Source organism: Natator depressus, chromosome 21, assembly GCF_965152275.1.
Source record: "Natator depressus isolate rNatDep1 chromosome 21, rNatDep2.hap1, whole genome shotgun sequence".
Taxonomy (NCBI): domain Eukaryota; kingdom Metazoa; phylum Chordata; order Testudines; family Cheloniidae; genus Natator; species Natator depressus.
The window spans coordinates 16914489-16940945 of NC_134254.1; the positions used below are offsets into that span (position 1 = coordinate 16914489).

The 26457-nt window shown below is 51.8% G+C and overlaps 1 protein-coding gene across 1 annotated transcript in view; it reads left to right on the forward strand.

The window, feature by feature from the left end:
* CPNE5 (copine 5) overlaps positions 1-26457 on the forward strand; it is a 200023-nt gene that overhangs the window by 121704 nt on the left and 51862 nt on the right. Inside the window, exons 11-14 of the mRNA XM_074936000.1 lie at positions 14409-14450; positions 14865-14940; positions 18560-18613; positions 19883-19944. Of these exons, the coding sequence (XP_074792101.1) occupies positions 14409-14450; positions 14865-14940; positions 18560-18613; positions 19883-19944 (234 nt within the window). The remainder of the gene's footprint in view (positions 1-14408; positions 14451-14864; positions 14941-18559; positions 18614-19882; positions 19945-26457) is intronic.

The following is a 26457-nucleotide window of genomic DNA, read 5'->3' on the forward strand; positions in this document are numbered from 1 at the left end:
GCACCTTAGTTCCCTGGTTGTGTGTGACATTGTTTGCTGTGTCTAGATAGATTGTAAACACCGCGGGGCCTGGTCTGTCCCTCGCCATCTGTGTGTGCAGCGCCCAGCACAATGGGGCCCTGCTCTCAATAGATAAGAATATAATAAATCGAGCAGATATCAAATGACAAAAATTCCCCCGCTCCCAAGTATGAAAAGGGCTGGTTTTATTCACTGATCTAGTGGAATCGGAATCCTTCTTAATCAGCCCCAGCCCCAGTGTAATTCGCTGGAGGATTAGCTAACCTCTGGGGGAGAATCTTCTGTGTCTGTGGTTCACCTCCCTCTCCCATGTCATTCCCCAGCAGCAGCACCTGATAGCACCTTGCGCTGCTTCCCTGTACTGCGCTGATGGCCTGTGAGTATTTCTCTCTATGGGATTTCAGAGACTTTACTGCAGGACCATGTTTAACAGCAAAATGTCAGAGAGAGCAGCAGGAAACACTCAGTCCTGGGACATGTTCTTCTGTGGCACAACGTCGCTCTGTGTTTCTGTTTATTTGCGCAGCTCAAAGCATTTTCTGAGCAGTCTCATGCCCACCCCTCTGTGGCACATTTTGTTACACTCATTTTAAAAGATAGGTAAACTGAGGCACAGTGAGCTTCAGACCTATTTTTTGAAAAGCATCCACTTCTTCTTAGCATATGTGCAACGTGCCTCAGGTGGCACGGGACCAGGATTCATCACCGAATTTGGTCCGCTAGTTGGATCATTAGCTTCCCCGGCTTGGACCGGGTACTGACGAGGAGAAAGCAGCCACTGCTCTGGGGTGTCTGGGTGAGACACCTTGAACCTGATTTCCAGAGGTCTGAAACTATCTGGAGTGGGAATTGGAGCCACTCATTGGAACAGCCGCCATGGGAGTCAACAGAGCCGGACCCCTGCCGTGTGGGTTCTTTAATAACCCTGACCCAGGCCAGGCAGCTAGGGCTAGGAAATCAGTACCAGCTCTCCCATGTGTCCCATGGTCCTGACACGGTGTCAGAGGGGAGGAAGCCACTGGCAGGCGGGGACCAAACGATGCCGCCCGAATCCCTCAGTCTGGATGGGAGGCTGGTGGAGAGCAGAGAAGGCGGCTGCAGCATGGAGAAGTACTGCCCAGAAATCCGAGCTGTTGAAATCCTGCTGCTGCTCCATGCGGCAGAGCCCAGAGAGCTCCAACACCTCCCCAGCCAGAGCGGGCTGCAAACTACGAGACAGAGTCCTTCAGAAACATCACTGTGATCCAGGGAAGAATGTCACTTGGGAAAGGCACGTTCTCTGTTGCCAACCAACTGCCAGATGAGCCCTTGGCCGGTAAGTCACAGCCCTGCATGAAGCTGCGTTATGAGTATGAATGGCTACCAGATATACCAATTAGAGACCAAATTCTGGGGGTCTGATGAACAGACAGGCCCAAGCAAGGTCTTTGTGAGGGGTGGACTTGACTTTGCAGAGCACAGTGGATACGTTTTCCAAGAGCAAAATCGGAAACAGAATGCAGAAGAGCCACTGAAATCACAAGAGTTTCAGTTGACCCATGTTCCCAGTTTGGCACAGGTGTTTCTGAATCAAAGAGGAAAGAGCACCTCTTACAGGTGGGCTCCTCCACAGTTTTCACTCGGCTGTTGTAGGACACAGCAAATAGCAATAAAATACATTTAAAATCTCACTTTTCTCACCAGTGGGATTCCAGGCAAGCTAGTGACCACAAATAGATCACCCTTGGGGAGCGGCTTCTTTGGGCAGTTCTTTTTGATACCCCTCCCCAGTTCTAGCACACCGCATCCAGCCCTTACCAGGCACAGTCAACAGGGCTAACGAAAGAGCTGGGTAAATGACAAAGGACTGGCTATAAACAACTGTGGTGGATTCCAGGGAGCCATTGTTGGTATATCATAGCACAGCTCACAACAGCTCAGAGACTCAGAAACTGGCAGAAGGACAAAACTCGTAGTGCCATCACCTAGCAAGCTTCTTGAGCTAAAGACGATTAACCCCGAAGCAGTTCCCAGGGAGCCCTGCACCAGGAAACTAGAACAGAAGTGGCAAGTGTGCCATGCAGATGCCCCCATGGCAAGTGGGGGGAATGCTAGATGCCAAACAGAAGCCAGCTGGCAGGCGGCTGAGGTCCCGTCCTCACCGAGGCCATAGGTCCGAGCCGCCCATGAGGGCCAGTCCTGCAGCAGGACAGAAGAACCTGACAAAAGCAAGGAGGCCCCTGGCTGTGGCCCTGGAGGACGCTGGGCGTGCTGGTGACAGAGTTGCCACAAGCCTGTCTGGTCACTGACAGGGAAACACGCCAGGAGCAGCAAACAAGCTGCGGGGGCGGATGGCGGTCGTTGTGGAACTGACAACGGAGTGGCTGTGTGATCAGAAAGGTGTGGCGGGTCCCGGGCAGTGGTTATTGACCGATCTCCACTAGGAGGGAGAATAACCATCTCGCCCCTCAGAGGGGTCAGGCTGATCCCTGGCCTCTGCCCCACAGATCTCCCTTGGTTTGTTCCCACCTGGCTCTGCTAGTTCACGGATGTCACGCCAGGCTGACATTGCATGTTCCTGGGCATTGGATTTTCAAGGGGAAAAAGAAGAGAAGGTGTAACAGTAGCCCCTGGAGTCATGTGACTTTTGTAAGCCTGACCAATGTCACATGACTGGGACCAGGAAATAAAGATCCATCTTTTACTGACACTCCTGTGGGCCACCTGGCCAGTGCTCACCCAGACAGGCCGGGCCTCGGCTTGTGTGTCCGGGTGCCGTTTGGCAAGCCCTGGTGTCTGGTTTTTTTGGTCTGGGAGGAAGAGGCAGAGCAGGGTGCGGGACCTTGTCCAGTTACCAGCCATTAGAAAGGTGACCACCCTAACTCATCACCTTGGGCTTGCTGTCCCAAGATGGGCTCCCAACATCCAAGCCATGCAAATGACTAGGTATTTAACACTATGCTCAACCCCCGCTCCTCTGCTGCAAGACACGCTGCAGGGGAAAGGGATTCGCTTCTCAGGCCACTGGACACAAACAGACCCCGTAGTTCTCACTGGCTGCTGAACTCCCAGCCTGACTAACCCGGCCTGTCACCCCCCAGGGTCACCCTAAGTCCTGGTGTGGCGCATGCAGTCCTGGAAAGCTGCACCCTCCCGTTGGGTCGCATACTGCTGCTGGGATGAAGACTGACTCCTCCGTGTGCACAGCCGTCCCAGGGCACAAACAGAGCAGAGCCCGGGTGTGGGGAGGCAGAGCCAATAGTGCGGTTGGAGGCAGGAGCTCTGGAGGCCGGGAGCTGAGGAATGAGAGCTGCTTGTTGGTGGCCACATTAGGCAACCTGATTCTGTGCTCATTTACACGCATGCGTCTTCAAGAAGTCACACCAAGTGCACATCAGGCCCATAGATTGTGTCTGTTCCTCGATATCAGTGTGATATTTATGCCAATTGCCCTGCCAAATATCCAGCCCTCCCCACGGCACATGGCAAACCCCCCCCCAACCCCCCCAAGGGAAGCCAGGCTGGCAGAGACACAAACCCTTGTTCTAAGACTAGCCCATTGTCTGGAGCAGAACTGCTCTCCTAGAGATCAGGAGGGTGCTTTTTTTAGGACAAGCCTTTCTCCTTTGATCGCTGCGTGTAATCATCCCCCCTGTTACCTGCTGGGCAGCGCAGAGCTAAGCTCGTGATGCCACTGGCTACAGAGTTGGATCTTTTGTTGTTTTTTGTTGATGAAAAGAGAAGACAGGAAAATGGAACATGTGAAACTGACATGGTAGCAACATCCCAAGGGATGAAAAGGTTTGGAAAACCTCCATGGATCTCCAAGCACTGTACAAACATTAATGATTTCAGCCTCACAGCTAGGGCCTGTTGAAAATTTTCCATCAAAACTATGTTTCAAGAGATTACGAAATTTTTCACAAAAATTGCCTGCTTTCCAGAGAAACATTCAATTTTGCATTGAAAAAAGGAATGCCCGAAAACCAAAGGACTTCAGTTGTGAAATGCCAGCTGTCATGGTGACAGGGCGAGCTGTGTTTAAATCTCTTTTCAGTCCCTTTCAAGTGCATCCCTCTGGTTTCTTTGACAGGTTTCTCTATTCACTCGTTTCTGGGTGGAACCACACAGTCCAACCACTCCTAGACTGCCTCTCTGGGCTGCAGCCTCTCTGGTCAGCAACCGTGATAACGTAAAGGCCCAACTGTGTGGCAACTGTAAGCCATTTTCCTCTGGAAACCTGTGTCCAGCAGCTAGTTAAAGTGACTCAAATACAGCTTCTTCAAAACAAACAATTATTTATTCACCCAAAGGTCGATAGCCAGCAGGACAACGGGATAAAACAACAACACATCTATCCACCTGGGACTTACCCAAACTATATTCTTCACTTGCAAGGACTAGGTAAATTCTACTCAGCCTTGGACTGGGAGAGACAGACAGGAGTGTTCTCCCAGCATGTCTCTGTCAGCGACTCATCTCCAGCCGCTGCTGCCCACTCACCCCCCCTTCCTCTCTAGGCTGGGGACTTTAATGATTTAGTGCCCCTTTGATCCTAGGATCAGACCTGTGTTGGAGCCTGACAAGTGAGCATTTCCCAGTTAACAGCTTCCCATTGTTCCCTTAAGGACTCTTAGTATGCCCTCTGGCGGTACTTTATCTTTGGCATCCTTTAGTTTCCTGTTTGTTTGCCCCCCTGACAGCCTCCTGAGATTTAATTACATGCAGTCAGGCAGGATAATATCAAACAGGCAAACTGAGGTGCATGTAATATTAATAAAATATACTACAGATAAAGCCCTACTTCTCCACACCATCGCAGTGCCTCATGGGAGTTGTAGTGAGGGTGCATCGTATCCCGCTTCTCTTCTGTGGTACAGGCTCTTACTTAACTTCATCTCCCCCAGTACACTGCAGCCATGCAACTGCCCTGATGAGCTGCCTTCTCTCACCAAGAAGGGAGACCATGATGCATGGAGATGTAGTCCAACCAGGAAACTAGTGACTAGGAGCATGAATGTAGAGGTGAATGGGAGCATGAGGCACCCAAACTACAACTCCCATGAGGCAGCGTTTCAGAATTGAAATATTTTGGGGTTTGATTATTCACCAAAAACTTGAAATTTTCAATGGAAACCCCTTTCCCCATTTTCTGACTAGCCGTATGTACAGCCCGCTGTGAGGTCAGTCAATATTATTATCCCTATGCTACACACGGGGGCACCCCCAGAATTTTTCCACCTGGTACGCATAACCCCCCCTTGTGCCTACTGCCCCTCTCCTGCCGGCTCCTCCAGGCAGGCGCTCACCGCAGCGCCTCTCCTTGGCTAGTAGCAGGCCTGCTGACAGGGCGGGGCAAAGGGGGCAATTGCCCAGGGGCCTGGGCGATGTAGAAGGGTCTGGGGGCTCCTGGCTGCTGCTGCTGTAGCAGTATCGTCAGCCCCAGGCCCTCTTTGATCGCCCGGTGGGCCCGGCTCCTAGGCGCGTGCAGGGCGATGCCGCGGGCGGCAAAGGCAGCCAGGCGGGCAGGTGGCAGCCCTGGCCGTGCCGGAAGAGCGTGCCCAGCAGTGCAATCAGCAGCTCGCTGGGCAGCGGGCAGCACAGGCACAGCACTGCCCAAATGTCAGGCGGACCCCGGGCCCATTGACTGTTCTGCCCTGGGGCCCGGAATTGCTGTCGGCGGGCCTGGCCAGTAGCAGGTCTTGTGGCTATTGCTGAGCAAGTCCTACCGGCAGAGCAGACGGGACATGAGCTGCTAGGGTGAGCCCTGGTGCAGGAGCCAGCCTCATGGCAATGGCAAGGAAATGTAGGGTTGGCTGCCCCACAGCTCTCTGTCATGATGGAGGGGGCCACAGGGCCAAACTGGGGTGTGCAGTGAAGCAGCCAGTGCTGCTCCTCCTCTGCCAATGGTACACACCATGTGTAACACGCATACAGCTGTGGGTGCCACTGGCTTCAGGTGGGGAAACTGAGGCACAGGGCAACACGATGACTTGCCTAAAGTTGTGTAGTGTAAAAGGATTGGGTAGAATCCCTTTCAGTAGTTTGTGAGCCCTCTCATGGTGCTCACTGTTTGTGTTTCAGAAGCCCCCAGAGTCCTGCTGGAGCAGCAGCGTGTATATGTAGTTAGGCGTGTTGCCTATGGTTAGTAAATGCCATTATTTGTACCTCACCTCGCCTTGGGGTTCTTTCGTACTATGATGTTGTGTAAAGGGCAAACAACCCAGCAGTCACAGAGCTGAGACTGGAACCCTGGAGTCCTGGCTCTCCACAGCCAACCACTCGATGACACACTGCACCATCTACCCATAACATAGAGCATCATTGCTGGGGAAGATTTCGCTTCACTGCGCTTAACAGGGCCAATCCATGCCAGGTTGCATACGAGACTCCGCACCTCCTGGGACACGGCTTTGGGGACCAAGTTCTGCACCTCTTTACAGTGGTGTAAATCTGGAGTAACTCAGCAAAGTCACTGGAGTCACCATGGCTTTACACCAGTATAAGGGTGAGCAGAACTTCTGAGCCCTCTCCAATATAGGCAGGGTTGAACGGGTGCTAGCAGGAGGCAGCGTGGTCTAGAGCAGTGCTTCTCAAGCTATCTGAAGTGGGGGATGGGCAATTTTTTTTCCCAATGTGCGCGCAGACTGGCAGCCGATGGCTCGCGAACCAGCACCGGTCCGCGGATCACCACTTTGAGTAGCACTGGTCTAGTGGATAACATCCTGGACTAGTGCTCAGGAGAGCTGGGGTCTATTCCTGGCCCTGCCGTTGGCCGGCTGAGTGGTCTTGGACAAGTCACTTCACGGGGAGGATGATTCTGACCTCCTTTGTAAAGCGCTTCGAGATCACAGCTGACAGTGTCAGAGAACAAGGTGTTGTTATCAGTGCAGTGTCCCTTATCCGAGCAGCCAGAGACCATGCCAGCCATGCTGTGTATTGTACTTCTCCCTTGTGGCAGCCTTGCAGGCCCGATTACAATACAGGACTCTGAAAAAAGGATCCGCTCTGCTAAAAGTGAGGATCTGGCCCACTGACTCCAGCGGAGCGGTGCCGATTTACGCCAGCTGGGGCTCTGGCCCACTGACTCCAGCGGAGCGGTGCCGATTTACGCCAGCTGGGGCTCTGGCCCACTGACTCCAGCGGAGTGGTGCCGATTTACGCCAGCTGGGGATCTGTGTTTAAGACGTTTCCGCTGCAGTGCCTCAGTATTTCAGTGCTGGCCGTCGTAGCCGTGGTGGGAGCTCGGGGGCAGACCAGTCTCTAGGCCTCCATCACTATTTTAAACACTGTGTTCGGCAGACCTGTGCTGAGCAAAAGTTTCCCAGTGTGAGCCCCGCCTGCCTTTTGGGCAGGGGTGGGCAAACTTTTTGGCCTGAGAGCCACATCTGGTTTCTGAAATTGTGTGGAGGGCCGGTTAGGGGAGGCTGTGCCTCCCCAAACAGCCAGGCATGGCCTGGCCCCCGCCTCCTATCCGACCCCCCGCTTCTTGCCCCCTGACGGCTCCCCCAGGACTTCTGCCCCATCCAACCCCCCTGTTCCCTGACGGCCCCCTGGAGACTCCTGCCCCTTCCACCACCACCCCCGCTCTCTGTCCCCTGACCGCCCCTGGATCCCTCGCCCCATCCAACCCCCCCCTCCTTCCTGACTGCCCCCCCGGAACCCCTGCCCAATCCGACCACCCCTTCTCCCTGACTGCGCCGGACCCCCTGCTCCTAACTGCCCCCTGCCACCCCATCCAACCCCCCCCTTCCTGACTGCCCCCCCTTGCACCTCTGCCCCATCCACCCCCCCGCTCCCTGTCCCCTGACTTCCCCCAAACCCCCGCCCCTGACTGCCCCCCACCACCCCATCCAACCCCTTCTCTCCTTCCTGACTGCCCCCCCACGGCCCCCGCAAAACTACATTGCTCAGGCTTCGGCTTCAGCCCCAGCTGGCGGGACTGAGGGCCCCCGGCTTCAGCCCCATGCAGTGGGGCTTCGGCTTTCTGTCCTGGGCTCCAGCGAGTCTAATGCTGGCCCTGCTTGGTGGACCCCCTGAAACCTGCCCCGGACCCCAGGTTGAGAACCACTGAGTTAGAGGGTGGCTTGTGCCCTGACCAGGAGGGCGCGTAACCCTTTCTGAATGCTTGGCTAGCTTTTCCTCTTTGCCTCAAGAGCCAGGTGACTGTCCAGTCCCCTTCTTTAAATCCCGCTCCGTTCTCAACCTTGGCAATCTCTTGTGCCAGTGCATCCCGCCAGGCTAACTGTGTGGAAAATATTGCGTCAATTTTCAGTTTGGCACCTTGCAGTTTCATGACAGCGGTAGCCCTTTCTATTCTTCTTCTTCATGCTATTGTATCTACGTCTCCTCGGAATCTGTCCCCTCATGCGAAAACATTTTCAGACGACGGCTGTATGAAAGAAGCTGCTGTACTCCAGTGAATGAATATCACGGTTCTGATGTGTCTGGATCTCTCGTTCCAGACAGATGCACACATGGAGACAGCCAGCAGACCGATACTGGGACAGACACTTTGCTCCCAGAGAGCCTGCTGGCCGCTGAGGAGCCGCTGGCTGTCATGGCCTCCTCTCAACCCCCTCGTAAGTCTCCTGAGACAGTCACAGCTCTCCAGCTCTCAGTCACCAGCTGGAAACGCCTGTCACACACTCTGCCGGAGTTCCAGTTCGGGGGCGATGCTGATTAATTTGCTTACAGTTGTGTGCCTGGGGGTTGATGGCTTTGGGACTCTAATTGCACTTGGGAAAGCGAAGACACAGGGAGCCCCCCAGCTCCCTGGAGCTAATGCTCTGGGGCCAGGTCTCATTCTCCACAGCCTCTGGGGATTAGCCTTTGGAGTGGTCTGCTGCTGGTTTAAGAGCCTCTTGAAGCCAGTCTGCCCAATCCAGGGTCTAGCCAGTCATAGCCCACAGCACGGTAGCTAGCGAGGAAGCTGGCTCGTTAACCAGGTGTTATGGGTACACAGCAAGAGAACAATCCAGAGCAAGGAAGGAACTGCAGACAGATGTAACAGATGTGGTGCTGTAGGTAGATGCTATAGCTAGACATGCCGCTGCGACGTGTATCCGATGCGACATATATCCGCTGCGATGTTTCATACAATATGGTGATATGATCAATGCAACATATACATGATAAATGTGTCATACCGTGATATTATATAATATGATTTGTCACATACTATGGTGATATGATAGATACAACATATACATGGCATAATGTGCCATACGATACTCTGATATGAAAGATGCAACATATACATGATAAGTGTGACATATGCATGATAGGACATGTCATATACATGACAGATGTGACATACACAAGATATGGTGTGTCATGTGGTGATGATATATACATGCTCAGGGTGACACATATGTATTCCAGAATGATAGATATGACATATGCCTGAAAGATGTGATGTATACATACTCCAGAATGATAAATGCAACATATTGGTATTCCAGAATGATGCTGGAGATTATTTAGGGAGTGTGACAGGGTCAGGCCAGATGGCTACAGGAGAATGTTAGAAGGCAGATATATATTAGTCCCAGATTAAGCAGGTCCATTTTCCCTAGGTAAGGTAACAGGAGCATTTCCAGAACAAGAAGGAACTTGCTGGAACAAATTCAGGCAGGCAGGCTAATTAGGACACCCGGTGCCAGTTAAGAAGCTGTTAGAATCAATTAGGGCAGGCTGGCTAATCAGGACACCTGGGTTTAAAAAGGACCTCACTTCCGTTTGTGGTGTGTGTGCAAGTGAGCAGCTGGGAGCAAGAGGCACTAGGAGAGTGAGAAGGTGTACTGCTGGAGAACTGAGGGGTACAAGCTTTATCAGACACCAGGAGGAAGGTCCTATGGTGAGGATAAAGAAGGTGTTGGGAGGAGGCCATGGGGAAGTAGCCCAGGGAGTTGTAGCTGTCGCACAGCTGTTCCAGGAGGCACTCTAGACAGCTGCAGTCCACAGGGCCCTGGGCTGGAACCTGGAGTAGTGGGCAGGCCTGGGTCCCCCCCCAAACCTCCCAACTGCTGATCAGACACCGGAGGAGTTGACTTGGACTGTGGGCTCCACCAGAGGAGAAGATCTCTGGGCTGTTCCCTGACCCACATGGTGGATCAACAGAGACTGTGGGGATAGTTCTTCTTCCTTTTTCTCCATGCTGGCCAGTGATGAGGTTAGCTGAGTGAACAGCAGGTTTGAGCCACGAGCAAAAGTTGCCAAACTGAGGGCTGCCATGAATCTCTGAGGAGAGCAAATCCGCCAACAAGACCCATCAAGGCAGAGGAGGAACTTTGTCACAGGAAACATAGCGCATTGCTGGAGGAGGATTTTTTGCATCTTTCCTCCACACAATTCAGAGCTCTATAATTAATGCATAATAAATACATAAATAAATAATACCATGATGGGTGTGCATGTGGGGGTGTGAATTCGAGTGTTAACATAGCCAGAATATGTGTCTCCTTGTTTTGGACCCAGTATAGTCTTCCGTCTGTCTCTTCCTAGATTGTTAGCCATCATGCTCACTTGCCGAGCTGGGTGGGGGAGCATTAGTTTAATTTACTTTGCGATCCAGGGTATTTTTCTCTGGAGGTCTCCCAGGGGCACATCCCTCTGGATCAGTACTACCTCCTTCTTGGGCTTTGGTTTTTATTCACAAAAGGAACTCAAAAGGAAACAATGCAAAGCCCAGTCCAAGCCTTGCCCCTAACTTAGCTGCTCCTCCTCAGGGCTGCTCAGCCCATACACTAGGACCTCCCTCTCTAGTTAGACATGCCCATCTCCCTTATTGCTGGGTGGGTAAAGAGCCAGCTGCCTCAGAGAGTTAGAAGAACCCACTTAGGTCCAGATTTATGAAGGTATTTAGACACCTAACAATGCAGAGAGACACCTTAGCTGCTTGGGCACGTTTGTAAACTCCACTGCATCCTTTGTAAATCTGGCCCTTATCCCTTTCCCAGCCAAACTCTGATACAGCTCCATGCCCTGAAGCCTCCTTATCCATCATCCTTGCCCATGTTCAGCTTCCAGCCAGTCTGACAAGAGGTTGTCACAAAGGCTGACAGACCGACCCTTACAAGGTCTGGCCCTGGGTGCAATTGCAGAGGCGAGAGGCCCCTGACGGATGCTCAGTGCTGACAGCTGCTTGGGGCATGGTATTGCTGTTAGGGCTGGAGGTGCAGCCAGCTCCTTTGAGAGAGTGAACGTTTGGGGCTGACTGTCCGCGTGTGACTTTAAATGTAATGTCCATGCCACTTTGGCATCACTAATCTTGCAGGCGGCTTCATGCCCATCACTTCAGCGCAGAGGGGAGGCCAGCTGGGGAGTTTAGCAGAGTGGAAGAGCAGTGGGATCTGTGTATGACTTTCTGTGTCTCTGGAAGTGTGTAAATGCATTAGGATCAACCGAGGGGAGTCAAAATTGGGTCTCCCACCGCTCCGGAGAGTCCCTAATCACCAGGTCTGGGGTATCCTGAAGTGAGCCTTTCTCAGTCTCCCCTGCTAAAGTGTTCCATGGGGTATAACTAATTAACTCTACATTGGGCCGGCCTCAGCTCCCCATCTGTACAATGGGACAACAGTTGTGCCCTACCTCCCAGGGTGCTGAGGGTAAATACAGTAACGATTATGAGGTGGTGGGGCCAGATAAGGATCTTAGATCAATGATTTACAATCCTGTGCTGGTAAGAATATAATTAATGGCGGGAGACCCAGCTCCTGGGGCATTTGACACTGGGCTCATCTTTAATGGAAACGATGACTCATTAATCAACTTATCTGCTGTGATTTAAGGGGCAGAGCAGGAATGATGGGGAGTCAGGGACCCTGCTTCCATTCCGGGCTGTCACTGATTTGCTGGGTGGCTTTCAGCAAATCACAGCGCCGCTCCGTGCCTCAGTTTCCCCTGTAAAAAGACGGTGCTAATATTTACCTAGCTGAGGCTGAACGCTTGCTAAGCGCATTCACCACCCCCTCCAAGACAGGGTATCCCTTTTCTCAGCACTCTGTCTGCATTCTATGCGTCTATAGTGAGCACCGGCTGGACCTCATTCCCACTAAGCAAGAAATTGACAGTTACATTAGATGAGGCAGGTTTTTCTATAAGGAAAATAGGATGAAATTCAATAAGGACAAATGCAAAGTCCTCCACTTAGGAAGGAATAATCAGTTGCACACATACAAAATGGGGAATGACGGCCTAGGAAGGAGTACTGCGGAAAGGGATCTGGGGGTCATTGTGGATCACAAGCTAAATATGAGTCAACAGTGTAACGCTGTTGCAAAAAAAGTAAACCTCATTCTGGGCTGTATTAGCAGGAGTATTGTAAGCAAGACACGAGAAGTAATTATTCTGCTCTACTCCGCGCTGATTAGGCCTCAACTGGAGTATTGTGTCCAGTTCTGGGTGCCACATTTCAGGAAAGATGTGGACAAATTGGAGAAAGGCCGGAGAAGAGCAACAAAAATGATGAAAGGTGTAGAAAACATGACCTATGAGGGAAGATTGAAAAAATTGGGTTTGTTTAGTCTGGAGAAGAGAAGACTGAGAGGGGACATGAGAACAGTTTTCAAGTACATAAAAGGTTGTTACAAGAAGGAGGGAGAAAAATTGTTGTTCTTAACCTCTAAGGAGAGGACAAGAAGCAATGGGCTTAAATTGTAGCAAGGGCAGTTTAGGTTGGACATTAGGAAAAACTTCCTAACTGTCAGGGTGGTGAAGCACTGGAATAAATTGCCCAGGGAGGTGGTGGAATCTCCATCATTGGGGATTTTTAAGAGCGGGTTGGACAAACACCTGTCAGGGATGGTCTAGATCAGTGCTTCTCAAGCTATCTGATGTGGGGGACCAGCATTTTTTTTTTGGGCCAATGGCTCCCAGTCCGCAGACCACCTCTTTGAGTAGCACTGGTCTAGATAATACTTAGTCCTGCCATGAGTGTGGGGACTGGACTAGATGACTTCTCAAGGTCCCTTCCAGTTCTATGATTCTATAAACCCGGCTGCTTCAGAGCATAAAGCGATTACTAGCCATACAGGTCAAGAAGAAGCTTCCCACATGGGCAGGTTATTCCATAATTATCCACTGAAGTTCTGCCCCCTCCTCTGAAGTAGCTGGTACTGGGCACTGAGGGAAACTGAGGCTAGATATCCCCTGCTCTCTGATCCGCTTTGGCAGGGCAGCTCTGTGGAGATCTCAGGGTAGCAGTCACCAGCCAGCACTCTGCACCTGGTGACCCACGGCTCCTGGAACGATCCTAGCTCCCTCCTGTGTGGCCCTGCTGGTCTCTGCAGCACGGTGGGTTCACCCCACACACTTAACTCGTTCGCCTGCTTCCAAGAAAGTCCAAACAAATTATTAAGATGATTTTTAATTATCATTCCAACTCCTGCGCTGGAGATTTAATTAGTTTGTTTTGACTGTTGCGTGGGTCTTTCCTCCCCCCCCCCCCACCAATACCACCATTTTTTTGGAAGTGTATTTTTAGCCTCAGTTGCCATGGAAACGTAGACATCAGGGCCAAGCCAGTCACAGATGGAGACAACACACGCAATCCACCCCCTCACTTTGTTTCCCTGATTGAGACAGCACTTTGAGTATTAACTCCTTCCCCACCCACTGGGTGCAGCCACGGGCTTCTAACCCATGTCTGTCCACATCGGCTGGAGGGTTCGTGCAGTAATCTCTGCTCCCTTGCGTAACCATCATGAGCGAGGGTGTGTTAGAGCTGTGCTGATCTGTAGGGGTGCGAGTCTGTGACAGCCTTTCCCCTGTAGCACTTCCTGCTTTTAGGTCTGGAGGGCCCTGGTTCAATCCATGATGATCACGCTTGTGCCAAACTCCACTGGAAGCTCTGTGCTGAGCTATTCTAATACCACTCTCCAGAAGGGGGCTGCAGAATTAGGCCTGGCCCAGAGACTGGTGATGGGAATGGTTAGAGACCTACAGAACCATAGAAATGTAGGGCAGACAGGACCTCAAGAGGCCAGCTATTCTAGCCCCCTGGTGAGGCACCATTAACTATATTCTCATATATAGAGGGCTTGAAAAGAAAGGCCGGGTTGCCTTATTGAAGAGGCAATGAAGAGACGGCAGGATAAAGGTGTACAGAGTAAGCGGACAAGGAGCAGTACAGAGCCCAGACCAGCAGAGGGATGAAAAACTTACAGGCCATAGACCAGGAAAGTAGGAATGTGTTTAGGTGAGACCTGGGAGGCAATGGAGAATGGACAAGACTCTTCCAGGCTGCACGGTAGAAGACTCTTGCAGCAGCACTGAGTGAAGGGCCAGAGAAGATGCTGATGCTAGCCTAGGCTGTGCATGTGGGGGCAGAGGGATGATCTGACCTATTCTTTAGTGAAATTGTCCCACCCTGATTCTGGCAATAACTTTGGCATTATGTCTTGCAGGACCATCAAGGTGGAGGTGTATGACTGGGATCGGGATGGCAGGTAAGGGGGACTCACTAGATCTATGCAGCCTCCAATACAAACCTCAAAAATGCCAGAGCAGGCTAGGCACTGAAGCCAGTGAGGGCTTTGCAGTGATTCCATCCGGGGCAGGATCAGGGCCATTGTGCTGCAGACATTACTCGTTCTCTTTGCAGAGAGATGCTTTGTCAGTGATTCCAGTGCAGCAGAGAGGGAAAGACAACAGGAGAAGAGAGGGGACTGAGAAAGAGACAGTGAGGAGGGAAGAAGGAGCTTGAGTGAACTCTACAGCGGTGGTTCCCCCCAGGACCCTGCCTCCACTTAGCAATATGGGAAGGTCAAGGTGGTCATGGCCCCTTGACACCTGGGCACAACCCCCGGGCTGACAATCCGTCACTAGAGCATTTCTCATAAAGCTTCTCTTTCCATGCACAGCCACGACTTCATTGGGGAGTTCACAACCAGCTACCGGGAGCTGGCCCGCGGACAAAGCCAGTTCAACGTCTACGAGGTGAGTGACAGACGGGGCACCCCCGGAACCCACCTAGGGGGCTAGCCAAGCTCTGGGCAGCCAGGCCTCCACTGTTCTGGGCCACGTCCCTTCCACCAGCCTTGTGCACTCCAGTGTTGAGAGGTAGTGTAAATCAGGAGTGGCTCCTGGGCTAGATCCTCAGCTGGCGTAACCTGGCAAATGTCCAGTGGAGCTATGCTGATTTACACCAGCTGAGGGTCTGGCCAGTGGTCACCACCAGTGTGACACCATTGTGAGATCAGGGCTGATGATTGCCTAGTCCCTTGTGCAGTTGTTTGTACCTGTGGAAAGGGAGTGACAATGGTGTCAAATGCCACCCAATCAGTTTGCTGTCACACACTGGCTGCTCTCCTCGGACAGCCTGGATTCACCGCATGCTGACATCACATGGGAGGTGGGTCTGATGGTCTCTCCTAACTTGGAGAACATCTGACTACAGGGCAAGGACTGTCTTTGTGCTCTCTGTTTGTACAGCACCTAGCACAGTGGGGTCCTGGTCTGTGACTAGGGCGTCTTGGCACCACGGTAATAATAAATAACAATAATTGCAATAACAAAATCAGCACACAGCTGAGTCCCTGCTCAGGAGATGGCCAGGTCTGCCAGTGAGCAGTGATGGGCATCAGAAAGCTGTGTGGGGAACTTGGGCCTGGAACAGTGGTAGATGGAGGTGCTTCGGCAAAACTGGCAGTCTTGGGGAGTCCAAGACTGAAACAGCAGAGGTGAGGGTGCAAGGGCATTGGCAGAGTAGGGGGTGGGGAGCTATGGGCTGGAACAGAGGGAGGGCAGCTGCTCAGGACTCAGGGCATTGGCAGAAAATTGCTCAGAAATCAAGATTCAAGTCTCCCTGAGCATAGAAAATACTGTATAAAAGCCAATTATTAGACATTTCCTGACAGTAATAAATAATACAAACAAATTGCTACTGTACAACCATAAAGGGATTTTACCATGGATACAAACCCATCTGTGAGTTACTCCGGGATACTCCCATGTTTCTGTTTGCTACTGGGCTCTGCTTGTCATATCTCCTTGGCTGCGACACCTGATTGATCCTTCCAGGACGCTGGGGCAGTCTCAGCATCCAGGAATCCAATGAACTAGCAATGGGAAAGGAGACTAGACACCTCGGTGCAGGGGACATTGTGGGCCAGATGCTCAGCTGGCATAAAGTGAAGCCAATAGGGCTATGCTGATTTACACCCTCCAGGGGCCGCAGCCCAGACTTTCAACCTCGCACTAACTGAAGTCTGGACATCCCGGTATGTCAGCACCTTGGCCACAGTTTACCACTAGTGATGTCATATGGCCAGAACAGAGTGCGTGTAGCTGCCTCACCAGTGAACTCCCGGGGGTTAGCACTGATGCAGCCTGTGTGAGATGGATTCTGCTGGTGGGGCCTGGCTGGTGTTTCTCCACGTGGCTGGGAGGCAAGGCGGTGGCTGGCTATTTGCTGGCGTGCCACAGCAAGTAAAACCTGGGACGTATTTCATGTCAGCTGAGCCAGGGCAACTCTGTGCACAGGTGTAAGTGGGGACACAGGGCAGAGTAACAGCGAACAGGCTCCAGGCAAGCTCTTTGCCTGCTGTCAATCAGCATCGCCCCATTGACTGAGGGCCTCCGTTCTTAAAACTCTCTGTGCAGATGGCAGAGCCGGTGTGTCCGCGATAAGCAAATCCGAGCAATGATCCCATGCCTGAATCCCCTGCGTTCTTGGGCTGGGTTTCCTTCCCTCTCCCAAAGTGCTTTGTGCCCTCCCCACGCCTTAACTGTGGCAGCTCCCTTTTAGTCTCATCGGATGTGACGTTTCTAGGCCAGCTTTCCGAATGGCCGCATGGGCTCTGACACACTATTAGTGTCCCAGCATGTCTCGTCGCAGGCTTGCGGGGCTCCCTCCAGCAGGAGGGGGGGGAGGGAGCAAAGGGGAGGAGGGGGAGACTGGCGTATAAGTTGTTCAAATCATTAATGCCTTTTGTTCCAGATGAATTCCCAAGGCCTTATCAAAATGGATCATCATGAAGGGCAGGGGGAAAAGTGATTTCAGATTCGCTCTCTTTGGAGACAGAGCAAAAATGTCAATTTGCTGGCTGGAAAGGCCATGTTCCTGGTTATGATTGAGAGCCTCAGGGAAGCCAGCAGAGCCGCTGGGCTGGGAGAAGACCAGGACTTGCTGGAGAGGGCCAGATGAGCAGTAGGGTCAGGAAATCTGGGCGCTTCCCCATCCCAGATGTTGGAAGGACCTGGGCCCTTATGGAGCAGCTTGGCTGTGGAAAGTAGCCAGGGCAGTTGTGTCCTGCAGAATTTGGACATTTGAAGAGTGGACTTTCTGGTCAAGCTTTTTCAAAGAGGCCAGTGATTTTGGGCACCCAGCTTGAGCTGTCTTAAAGGGACTTGATGTCAAAGTGTGCAACACCAGCCCTCTGAAAGTCAACCCCTTCAAGGTGTCTCCAGGTTGGGTGCTCAAAAATGGAGGTATCCCAAATCACTAGTCACTTGGCCTCCAGGTCTAACAATGTGGACAGTGCTAGTCTAGCCCTGAAGAAGGCTGGCCCAGTGGTCAGGATGCTAGCTGGAGACATAGTTCAAGTCCCTTCCCCCTCTATGGAATTTGTGTGGGATGCTGGGTAAGTCACATCTCTCCGGGCCTTAGTTTTTCATCTGTAAAATGGGTTTGATAGCCCTGCCCCACCTCATGGGGGATTGGAAGGGTAAATATCATAAAGATTGTGAGGTGCTCAGGTTCTGGGATGATGGGGGCCATGCGTGCTCTTTGAGAGTGAAATCCCCCTCTGCAGAGAGCCAGCATGGGGCCCGTGCACCATTTCCATCCTCCATAAACCCTGCTGGGAGGACAGTAAGTGGTGCCTCAAGCTGAACCTCAGCACAGGGTGACTGCTCCCATGGGGCTTCATCCTCCGCTGCTGTAGATCAACTGAGTTCAGTGGGGGCTCCCTCAATTCATGCCACATTGCGACTGTACCGTCAGTGCTGAAATCTCTAAAATCTTTTCATAGAATTGGGACCACGCTTTGGGACACAGAAGGGAAACATTCCCTTTAGTAACAGAAACATTGTCATGTTCTCCGGCATCCCGAGGGCTGCTCAAGCGAGATGTAAAGAATTGCCTTTGCTGAGAGCTGAATTTGTTGCTTTAGGCTTTTCTGCTTCCATCCTTATCCCTGCTAAGGGATGGCTATATAAAGATCAGAAGCAAGATGGGTTGTTTTTACTTTGCTGATAAGTTTTTTGGGAGGGGTGGGGGGCATATCTCAGACTAAAAATAAAGATAAGCATCCAGATAATTTGGAGACTTGTTCTGATGTCCGAATATCTGACGCGATGGATAAAGACAGATTGATAACATGTTTGCAGTGTTTTCTATCAGTCATAAGCCTCTCACTTGGAACACTGTATTCAGTTTTGGTTATTCACTCTCCAGTAAGATAGAGCAGGAAGAAGACACACTGGTAAAAATGGACAACCTCCACCATCACTATTGCTGAGGGACCTACGCCAATGGTGTCATTTGTGCTAGCATAAGCAGGCTTCACTTTGGGCCCCAGGATATTCAGTCTCTTCCATTTCCTTCGTCTTTCAGGTGGTGAATCCCAAAAAGAAAATGAAGAAAAAGAAATACATTAACTCGGGAACAGTAAGTGATGTTGTTTTTTCTTTGGGATTTAAGCTACCCAGGAAGGCAGGAGATGATTATCCCTGGATGGTGAGTTGCCCAATGGCAAGCTGCCATGCAGAACCAACCAATCAGATTTCAGAGTAACAGCCGTGTTAGTCTGTATTCGCAAAAAGAAAAGGAGTACTTGTGGCACCTTAGAGACTAACCAGTTTATTTGAGCTGTAGCTCACGAAAGCTCATGCTCAAATAAATTGGTTAGTCTCTAAGGTGCCACAAGTACTCCTTTTCTATTTGCAACCAATCAGAAGCATTCTTTCCCCAACATTCCCCCCGCCGCCCCATGTTATGCTTTGATATGGAGGGTCAGAATTTTCTGCCACATCACTAGAAATGTGGAACCACTCAGTCACCAATCAGCTTCTTGTGGACCAGTTTCTGTTTTGATCTTATAAGCTAAAGAGGCCTGATCGCTGTCAGACCTTGGATGAGAGACCTCCTAGGAAAGCCCAGGTACTGGGACCTCCAAAAAGAGTGAAACTTGTGATTCCTGTTGAATCCCTAACCCACTGAAACTAATGGGCCCTCCAGGCAGACGTGAAACAAGAGCTGGATCAAAATGGGGTGGCGGGGAGGATCCATGGTGACAACCAGAAATTCAAATTTTAGACGATTTCAGCTGAAAACCAAAACCTTTAAATTTGGAAATGCTGCTGCAGCGCCTTGTTGGAGCTGGAGCTTGGGCACCTCATGCCTCCATCCTCTTCTATGAGCCAGGCTTTTTTCTTGGTCGGTATTCATCTCCCATTTTGCACCGCAGTCCCCTCTCTTGGAGAAGGGAAGTGTTACTTGGGCGTCCCTGGCCATGGGGCATCATGGGAGATGAAGTCCAGCGCATAGAGAAGAGTGGCGCATGAAGTGACTGAATCTCAGTTCCCCTGAAGTGCTACAGCATCCCTTCAAAGTCGGTGTGTCTTAGTTCCTAGGGGGATTTTCCAAGGAATGCAGACATTTCCCATGAAATTCAGATATTTTCACCAAAAAACACTGTAGTTGAAAACTCAATTTTCCAATGAAAAATAGTTTTGACAGAAAATGTCCGACCAGCCCAACATGACCCACATTGCCAGAGAGCAGTGTGGGGAAGTTAGCTACTTCCTTGGGCTGACCAGCAATCTGTAGTCTCCAGGGGCATCCCACTAGCACCTTTCCTCGGCACTCAGCCCTGCACCAGTGATCCCTGCAGTCTTGGTGGCTGTGTAACGTGCTGCCCTGTCTCTTGGTTCCAAGGTGACGCTGCTCTCATTCACTGTGGAGTCGGAGTACACCTTCCTGGATTACATCAAAGGAGGGTAAGTGGGTTATGGTTTCCCTTCCTAAACAAACAGGATCCTGGCGCTGAACAGCCTGGCTCCAGATGAGAATAGGGCCACTGTCTGTTTCAGGACAAGTGAATTGCCCAATAATGCTGTGTTGGCCTGTGATGATGATGGTGTAGCTACCAAGAAATCCCATTGCAATGTCCAGAGTAAATTCACGGCCCTTCCAGAAACAAGGACTCTAGCCTGAACTTTGCAGAGGAGTGGCAAGCCCTGAGTGGACAGTACGGTGCCTGGCAAAACCTGATCCAGCCTCTGCTGCTTTCTGATTCTCTTCGGCCCCAGCTACACTAGAAAACAGAGCCGCTGTCGGGAGTGGCTCATGACCATGAGTGCCGACCTCGGGGCACTGTCAGGAAACAGAGCAGGCACCCCAAACTGCTGGTGTGTCCTGTAAGATTTCACCAAGCCAGTAACAAATGTGAACTCCTGGAGTCTTACCATGGAGTCACAGTCGTCTTGCCACCCAGACAAACTGGACTTAGTGATAAACTTACAAGAAAAATCACACAATGTTCAAGTTGCTTCCAGTCCCAAGAAACCAGTCACTAACCTCAGATCAATTGGTACCCTAGATCATACACCAAAGACAATCCCTGTATTGAACTATCTAAAGGTTTATTAACTAGGAAAAAGAAATGAGAGTTATTTACAAGTTAAAGCAAGCTAACATATACACCCAAATGAGTTCACATCTAAATCCTAAAGGTGACAAAGTTGTAGTGATCTGTCAATTCAAAGTGTCTTTCAGAGCAGACCCTGAGGTAACCTGTGGGGATCTCTGTCTCAGTTTAGAGTCTCTGGCCCTGTCAGAGTTCAAACAGTGAAGAGAGAGATGGAAAGTTTTCCTGTGGTTTTGTTTTATTTCCTTAGTTCAGCTTCCAAGTCCTTGGTCCAAGAGGGCCGTTAACCAATCTTTTGTACTGCGATGTTCCTTGAGAGCCCATCTCATTTTAACCTGGGTTCACAAGTTCAGAGCAAACATTTTCAAAGTTATGAAGCAAAACTTACATATTTCCCTATCGCATGGACTACAGACAGTGCTCGTGAGATTAATGCATGCAGCCACTTACAAGCATTTCAGAGTCTAAACACTGACTACATTCATAGCAGACTAATACCTATTTTGAGCAAAACTAACAGGTGATTAGTTTGCCAGTTCTTAACTAATGCCCGCAGCCTGGGCAAGCGCTGGCATCTGGCCGGGCAGCGTTACACACTGCTTATCAAGGGATCAGTCTGATGTGCTATGAGTCTCAATCAGGCTTCCTCTAATGGTGCTGAAACTAGTCTGATCCCATCTGCACTAGCAGACCAGCTGCTGGAGGGGCCAATTGCTGATAATAGCATTGTCAGCAACAGATTGTTAAGAAGACATCACTGGAGCCCAGTTGACATAAGGAAAACACCCAGGGAGGCAATGGAGGTTGCAGTGCCATCAGCCCAGTGGGATTGCCACACCGTGGCCTAGAGAATTCTGGGAGGGGATTCTGGCAGACAGGCTCTGGCCTCAGGATTCGGCTCCAGATTGCAAATGCCCCAAGTTCAGATAGGGGATATTGGTTTGGGTCCATCTCATTAAGGGTGAAATTCACACCCCTGCAGAGAGCCAGCGGGAGGACTAGGCTCTGTTGAAAGCTCTCAGATTAGCCACCCAAAGGTGTCAGTCCTTCCCTACAGTGGTAGTGCAGCCCCACCTGGACTCGCACTGTCACCACATGAATAGAAATATGTTGATAAATTGGGGGTGTTTGGTCAGGGAGCAGGAAGGATTAATTGCTATGGGAAGATTAAAAGAGCCAACTCCCACCAGCTAACGGGGAATAGCGCAGGCTTCACAGGTTGGAAGGATGTAAAACACCAGCTGCCCGGTTCTCATCTCACACCAGCGACTCGGCGTTGGGGGGAGGGGTTACTCCTCTGAGACCAGCACAATAAGAGAGAATCAAGCCCCCAGGAGGAAGAGAGGGATGCACAGAGCTGTGGCTAGGAGCAATGGGATGAAATTTAGAAGAGGGAATGTTTAGGCTAAATATCAGGAATGGTTAATTTAACAGTGAGATCTTTAGGCCGATCCTCCCCTGGTGTAACTCAGCATGCCTCATTGAAGTCTACAGAGCTGCGCCCTTTAACCCCAGCTGGGGATCTGTCCCTTTATGAGACTGTAAAATAACAGGGTCACTTTCTACTAAACGTCCGTGTGTCAGTGGGTTACTAGATGTCAGCAGCATGCTGCAGAGAGGAGGAAAACGTGTTCTAGATGATGGGTATGATCACATCAGTACAACGATGGGTATAAGTGACCTGTAGATCTGTTGGACTTTATAACGATTTGTTAACTGTTTATTAAAATATCTGTTAATCATTTATTAACCCTTTAGCGACTACTCATATATGGAACCCAAATATAGTGGGTGACCTGGCACTGTGTTGCGTGGGTGACTCTCCCACTAGAGAACGCCCTGTAGGGAAGGATACAGTCCTGAAATGGCCCCAGGAGTTGGGCTGCGTGGCTAATAGGACTTTTCCATCCCTACTTTCTAAGATTAGTGCTGGTGTTGCAACAGAGGTTCGCTTGGCTAGGACATCAGAGACCAGCAGCAGTTCTACGGGCTGAGAATGCTGCTCTGTGCAAATGCTCTGGGCATCTAATTTCTTGGCCTTCTGTACTCTGGCCTGCCTGTTGGGATGGCATGATGCCTGCTTACAAATTGGTTAAACTGATGGCCAAGGATGCAGAAGCCAGATGGCGATGGGTTGAAGCAGGTGATGCTGCCAGTGCCATCCGTAGTGTGGGTCCCTCCTGGGCAGACTCACTTGTGCTGCAATGGCTCCTTGCACTTGGGCAGACCTATTGACACGTAGGTACCCAGAAGGGATACCTGGACAGATGGAGAGAAAGGGGCACAGAGTTTGCAGAGGCTCCTGGCTGCCAGTGAGACAGACTTTGTGGCAAGGCAGCAGATTCCTGCAAACCTGGGAGGCCTCCTGGGTGGGCGTTGTGACCAGAACTAGTGTCTGTGGGCTAGGGAGTGTGTGTTCATATTCCGGGCACCTCAGTCCAGGCCTGCAGCACCCTCTGCCTATGGCTCCGGAGGGCACGTGCCTCAGGATGCAGGTGAGCGAGTCGGAGGCCTACCTGCCAGGTGTCAGCAGCAGCACCACCTGCACAGCCCCTCATGGGAAGCTTTGGCTGTGTTCTTTACACCTGAGCTTCTGCTGCTTTAACCTCCGGCTCCAGACCACAGTCAGCCTGGGGAGAGCCAGGAACTGACATCGTAGGGCGTGACGAGCTTGGCCAGAACCTGGAGAAATGACTTCATACACCCCACTCACCACTAGCCCATACACAGGAGCTCCCTGTACGCATCAAGGTTGGTCCTGTACAGCTGAGTGCGAGCCAGGACTACTGGGTTCTAGCCCCAGCTCTGGCAGATGAGTGGCTAGCGCAGTGCGGCTTGGGAGCCAGGACTCCTGGGTTCTAGCCCCTGCTGTGGGAGGGTGGGACACCTAGTGGCTAGAGGAGTGGGAGGTAGGACTGCTCTGTTGCTGACTCACTGTATGACCTTGTATGCAGCGTAGCTGTAGCTGCGTCGGTCGCAGGGTATTAGAGAGACAAGGTGGTTGAGGTAAATCTGTTATTGGCCTGATGTCTGTTGGTGAGAGAGGCCATCTTTGGAGCTCACACAGAGCTCCTCTTCAGGTCTGTATGAGCTTGGGCAAGCCACGCCCCCTCTCTGTTCCTCAGCTGCTCCATTTTACAGATGAGGATTATGATACCGATCCTCCTGTGCTGAAAAGGCTCTTGTATGAAGTGGGTGTCACAGCGTCCCCGGGCGATGCTCTGGAACTGCTCCCCATGAAGCCAGGCAGGACTCTGGGGAAGTCTCCTCTCTGGGAGCAGCCTGTCTGCAGGGCACAGCTCACACAGCTTCCACCTTCCTGGGTCTGACCTCGGAGCATTCAGCATCCTCTGCCCCTCCGTGTGCTTCCCCCAGCGAGTCCGCCCAGGCGGGGTCCTGGGGAAGCCAGAGGGTCCTGTCCCCCAACTTCGCAGTCAGACGGGACTCTCAGCCAGCCAGTAAAACAGAGGTTTATTAAACGACAGGAACATGGTCTAAAACAGAGCTTGTAGGTGCAGAGAACAGGACCCCTCAGCTGGGTCCATTTTGGGGGGCAGTGAGCCAGACAACCACGTCTGCACTTCACTCCATGTCCCCAGCCAGCCCCCAACTGACTCACCCTCCACCCCCTCCTCCTCTGGGCTTTGTCCCTTTCCCTGGGCCAGGAGGTCACCTCATTCCTTTGTTCTCCAACACCTTTAGCTTTCACCTTGCAGGGGATAAGGCCCAGGCCATCAGTTGCCAGGAAACAGGGTGTCGGCCATTCTCTGCCTAGACAGCCTTGCACTGCCCTCTAAGGCTCTGCAACAATCGCACAGCTTATCCCACCACCTAGATACTTAAGAAATGCCTAGGGGAAACTGAGGCACACACACAGTATTCAGAGAGAACATTAAGAACAGTCCCACTTCGTCACAGTGGGTTTCCTTTCTCCTCTGCCTCTTCCCCCGTCCCTGTGATTCTCAGGGCAGAACAACGATTCCCCTCGCGTGGCTCTGCTGGCACGATATCGGAAACAGGCAACGTTACATTTGTACAGACATCGGTGACGTCTGTCACAGCCGTGAATGTCTCCCTTCTTTCCCCAGCGACGGGGCTGTTTTGTCACATTAACCATGATCTCTTTTACCTTGTGCCAACTGAGGAGCTCACTGGATTGCTTTCCCGTCCTTGACAGCTGGCTGCCTGGGCTCTGCGCTAACTAGAGGGGCTCAGAATGGTACAGATGCGATGGCTGATTGCATTACACTCACAGGGATCCCCGAGAGAGGGGCTGATGGGGATGCTGTCCAAGCCTGGTGGGGCAGGGCTCCCTTGTGCAGTCTGCTGCAGGCCATCGAGGGGAAACCTTTTCCCTGGAATAGATTTGGGGAGGGAGAGAAGAAGTGGTGGGTGTAGTGAGGGGGTGTAGGACAAGCTGTGCAAAGGAATAGAGTGTAGGGCGGCGTGTAGGCCCAGCTGTGTGAGGGAATGGGAATGTCGGATTCTGAGGGATTCCAGACAGACCTTGACAAACTAAGGAAATGCCCAGGCCAAAGGATGTAAGGGGAGTCCAGCGATTTACAGGGATGGCCAACTATCCTTCCAGACTCTGCACACACCAGTCAGAAACCTGTGAGCCCGGGAGGCAGCCAACGCAGCATCGGAGTGGTTAGAGACCCACAGATGGGCATATGGACGAGGAAAGAAAATGGTAAGCAAGGCGCCAATCCTAACGTGCTGCAGCCCTGCAGAGCAGCTAGAGCCCCAGGGGAGGCCTAGGAGCAGCACTGATGCAAAGTCAGCAGCCCACAGCACTGGCCGGCAGAGCCCTGACAGACACAGGAGGGGGATGTGCTCAGACGGAAGAGGTGCTCCTGGCTGGGCTCTGTGGATGGACCGATCCCATCCATTCTCCTCTGCACACCAGGTGGACGTGCAGTCTGCGCACAAACCATCACGAAGAAGCCACTGCTGAGTGCACCCACATGACTACCATGCATGTGACTAGACTGCGTAGGAAGGGCACTACCGGTGGCAGATATGCTGAGCAGGGAAGACCTGCCACAGATGCCACAGAGGGGTCTGTGACAGCAGATAGTCTAGCAGCATGCTGGAGTACCTCCCCATCTCTGCAGGGAGGCTCTGGGCAATCCAGCAAAGCACCGAACAGGACGGGTGCCACAGGCAGGAAAAGAGGACTGACCACATCACAAGAGGCAAGGGCTGCAGGAGGTCACTCCCTCCAAACAGGTCAGGGATGAGCTGCGTGTGCAAGATGGGATTTGGTTTAAAGGGGACCAAGCAGTAACCCCAGCAGATTTAAGAGCTGACATCATGAGACAGATACATGCTTCCCCCCTGGGGATAGAGGCCTGCCTGACATGAGCCAGGGGGTTGTATCTAGTGGCCAGGCATGAATGCCCAGCTGAGAGCGTACATGGAACAGAGTGAACTGTGCAGTGTGTGTATATCTGTGTATCAACACAAAAACAGCATCCATCCAGCATATGCGCAGCATCCTTCACAGTGTCACAGACACACAGTGGGCTGCCCTGGTACCCCAGGCATGGTCAGTCTCTGCACAGCGAATCACACCACACCAGAACCTGTGAAGCTGGCTCCAGAGGCATATTAGAGCCCAAAGCCAGGGAGCCATTTGTGATAATGTTCCAGAGGGGCTCTCTCCCATTCTGTCCACCCCAGTGAGTTGATGATGTTCTCAGCTGGATGGAGAATGCACGGCACGGTCCGGACAGGATTTCCCTACACAGTTGGTGGCGGGGAACATCCTGTGTATCCCTGAACACTGGCACGTGTGGCGTTTGCTGTACTTTGGTGATCAGTTTGTTGGCTGCATTGTGACATGGGACGTTAGGTGCGG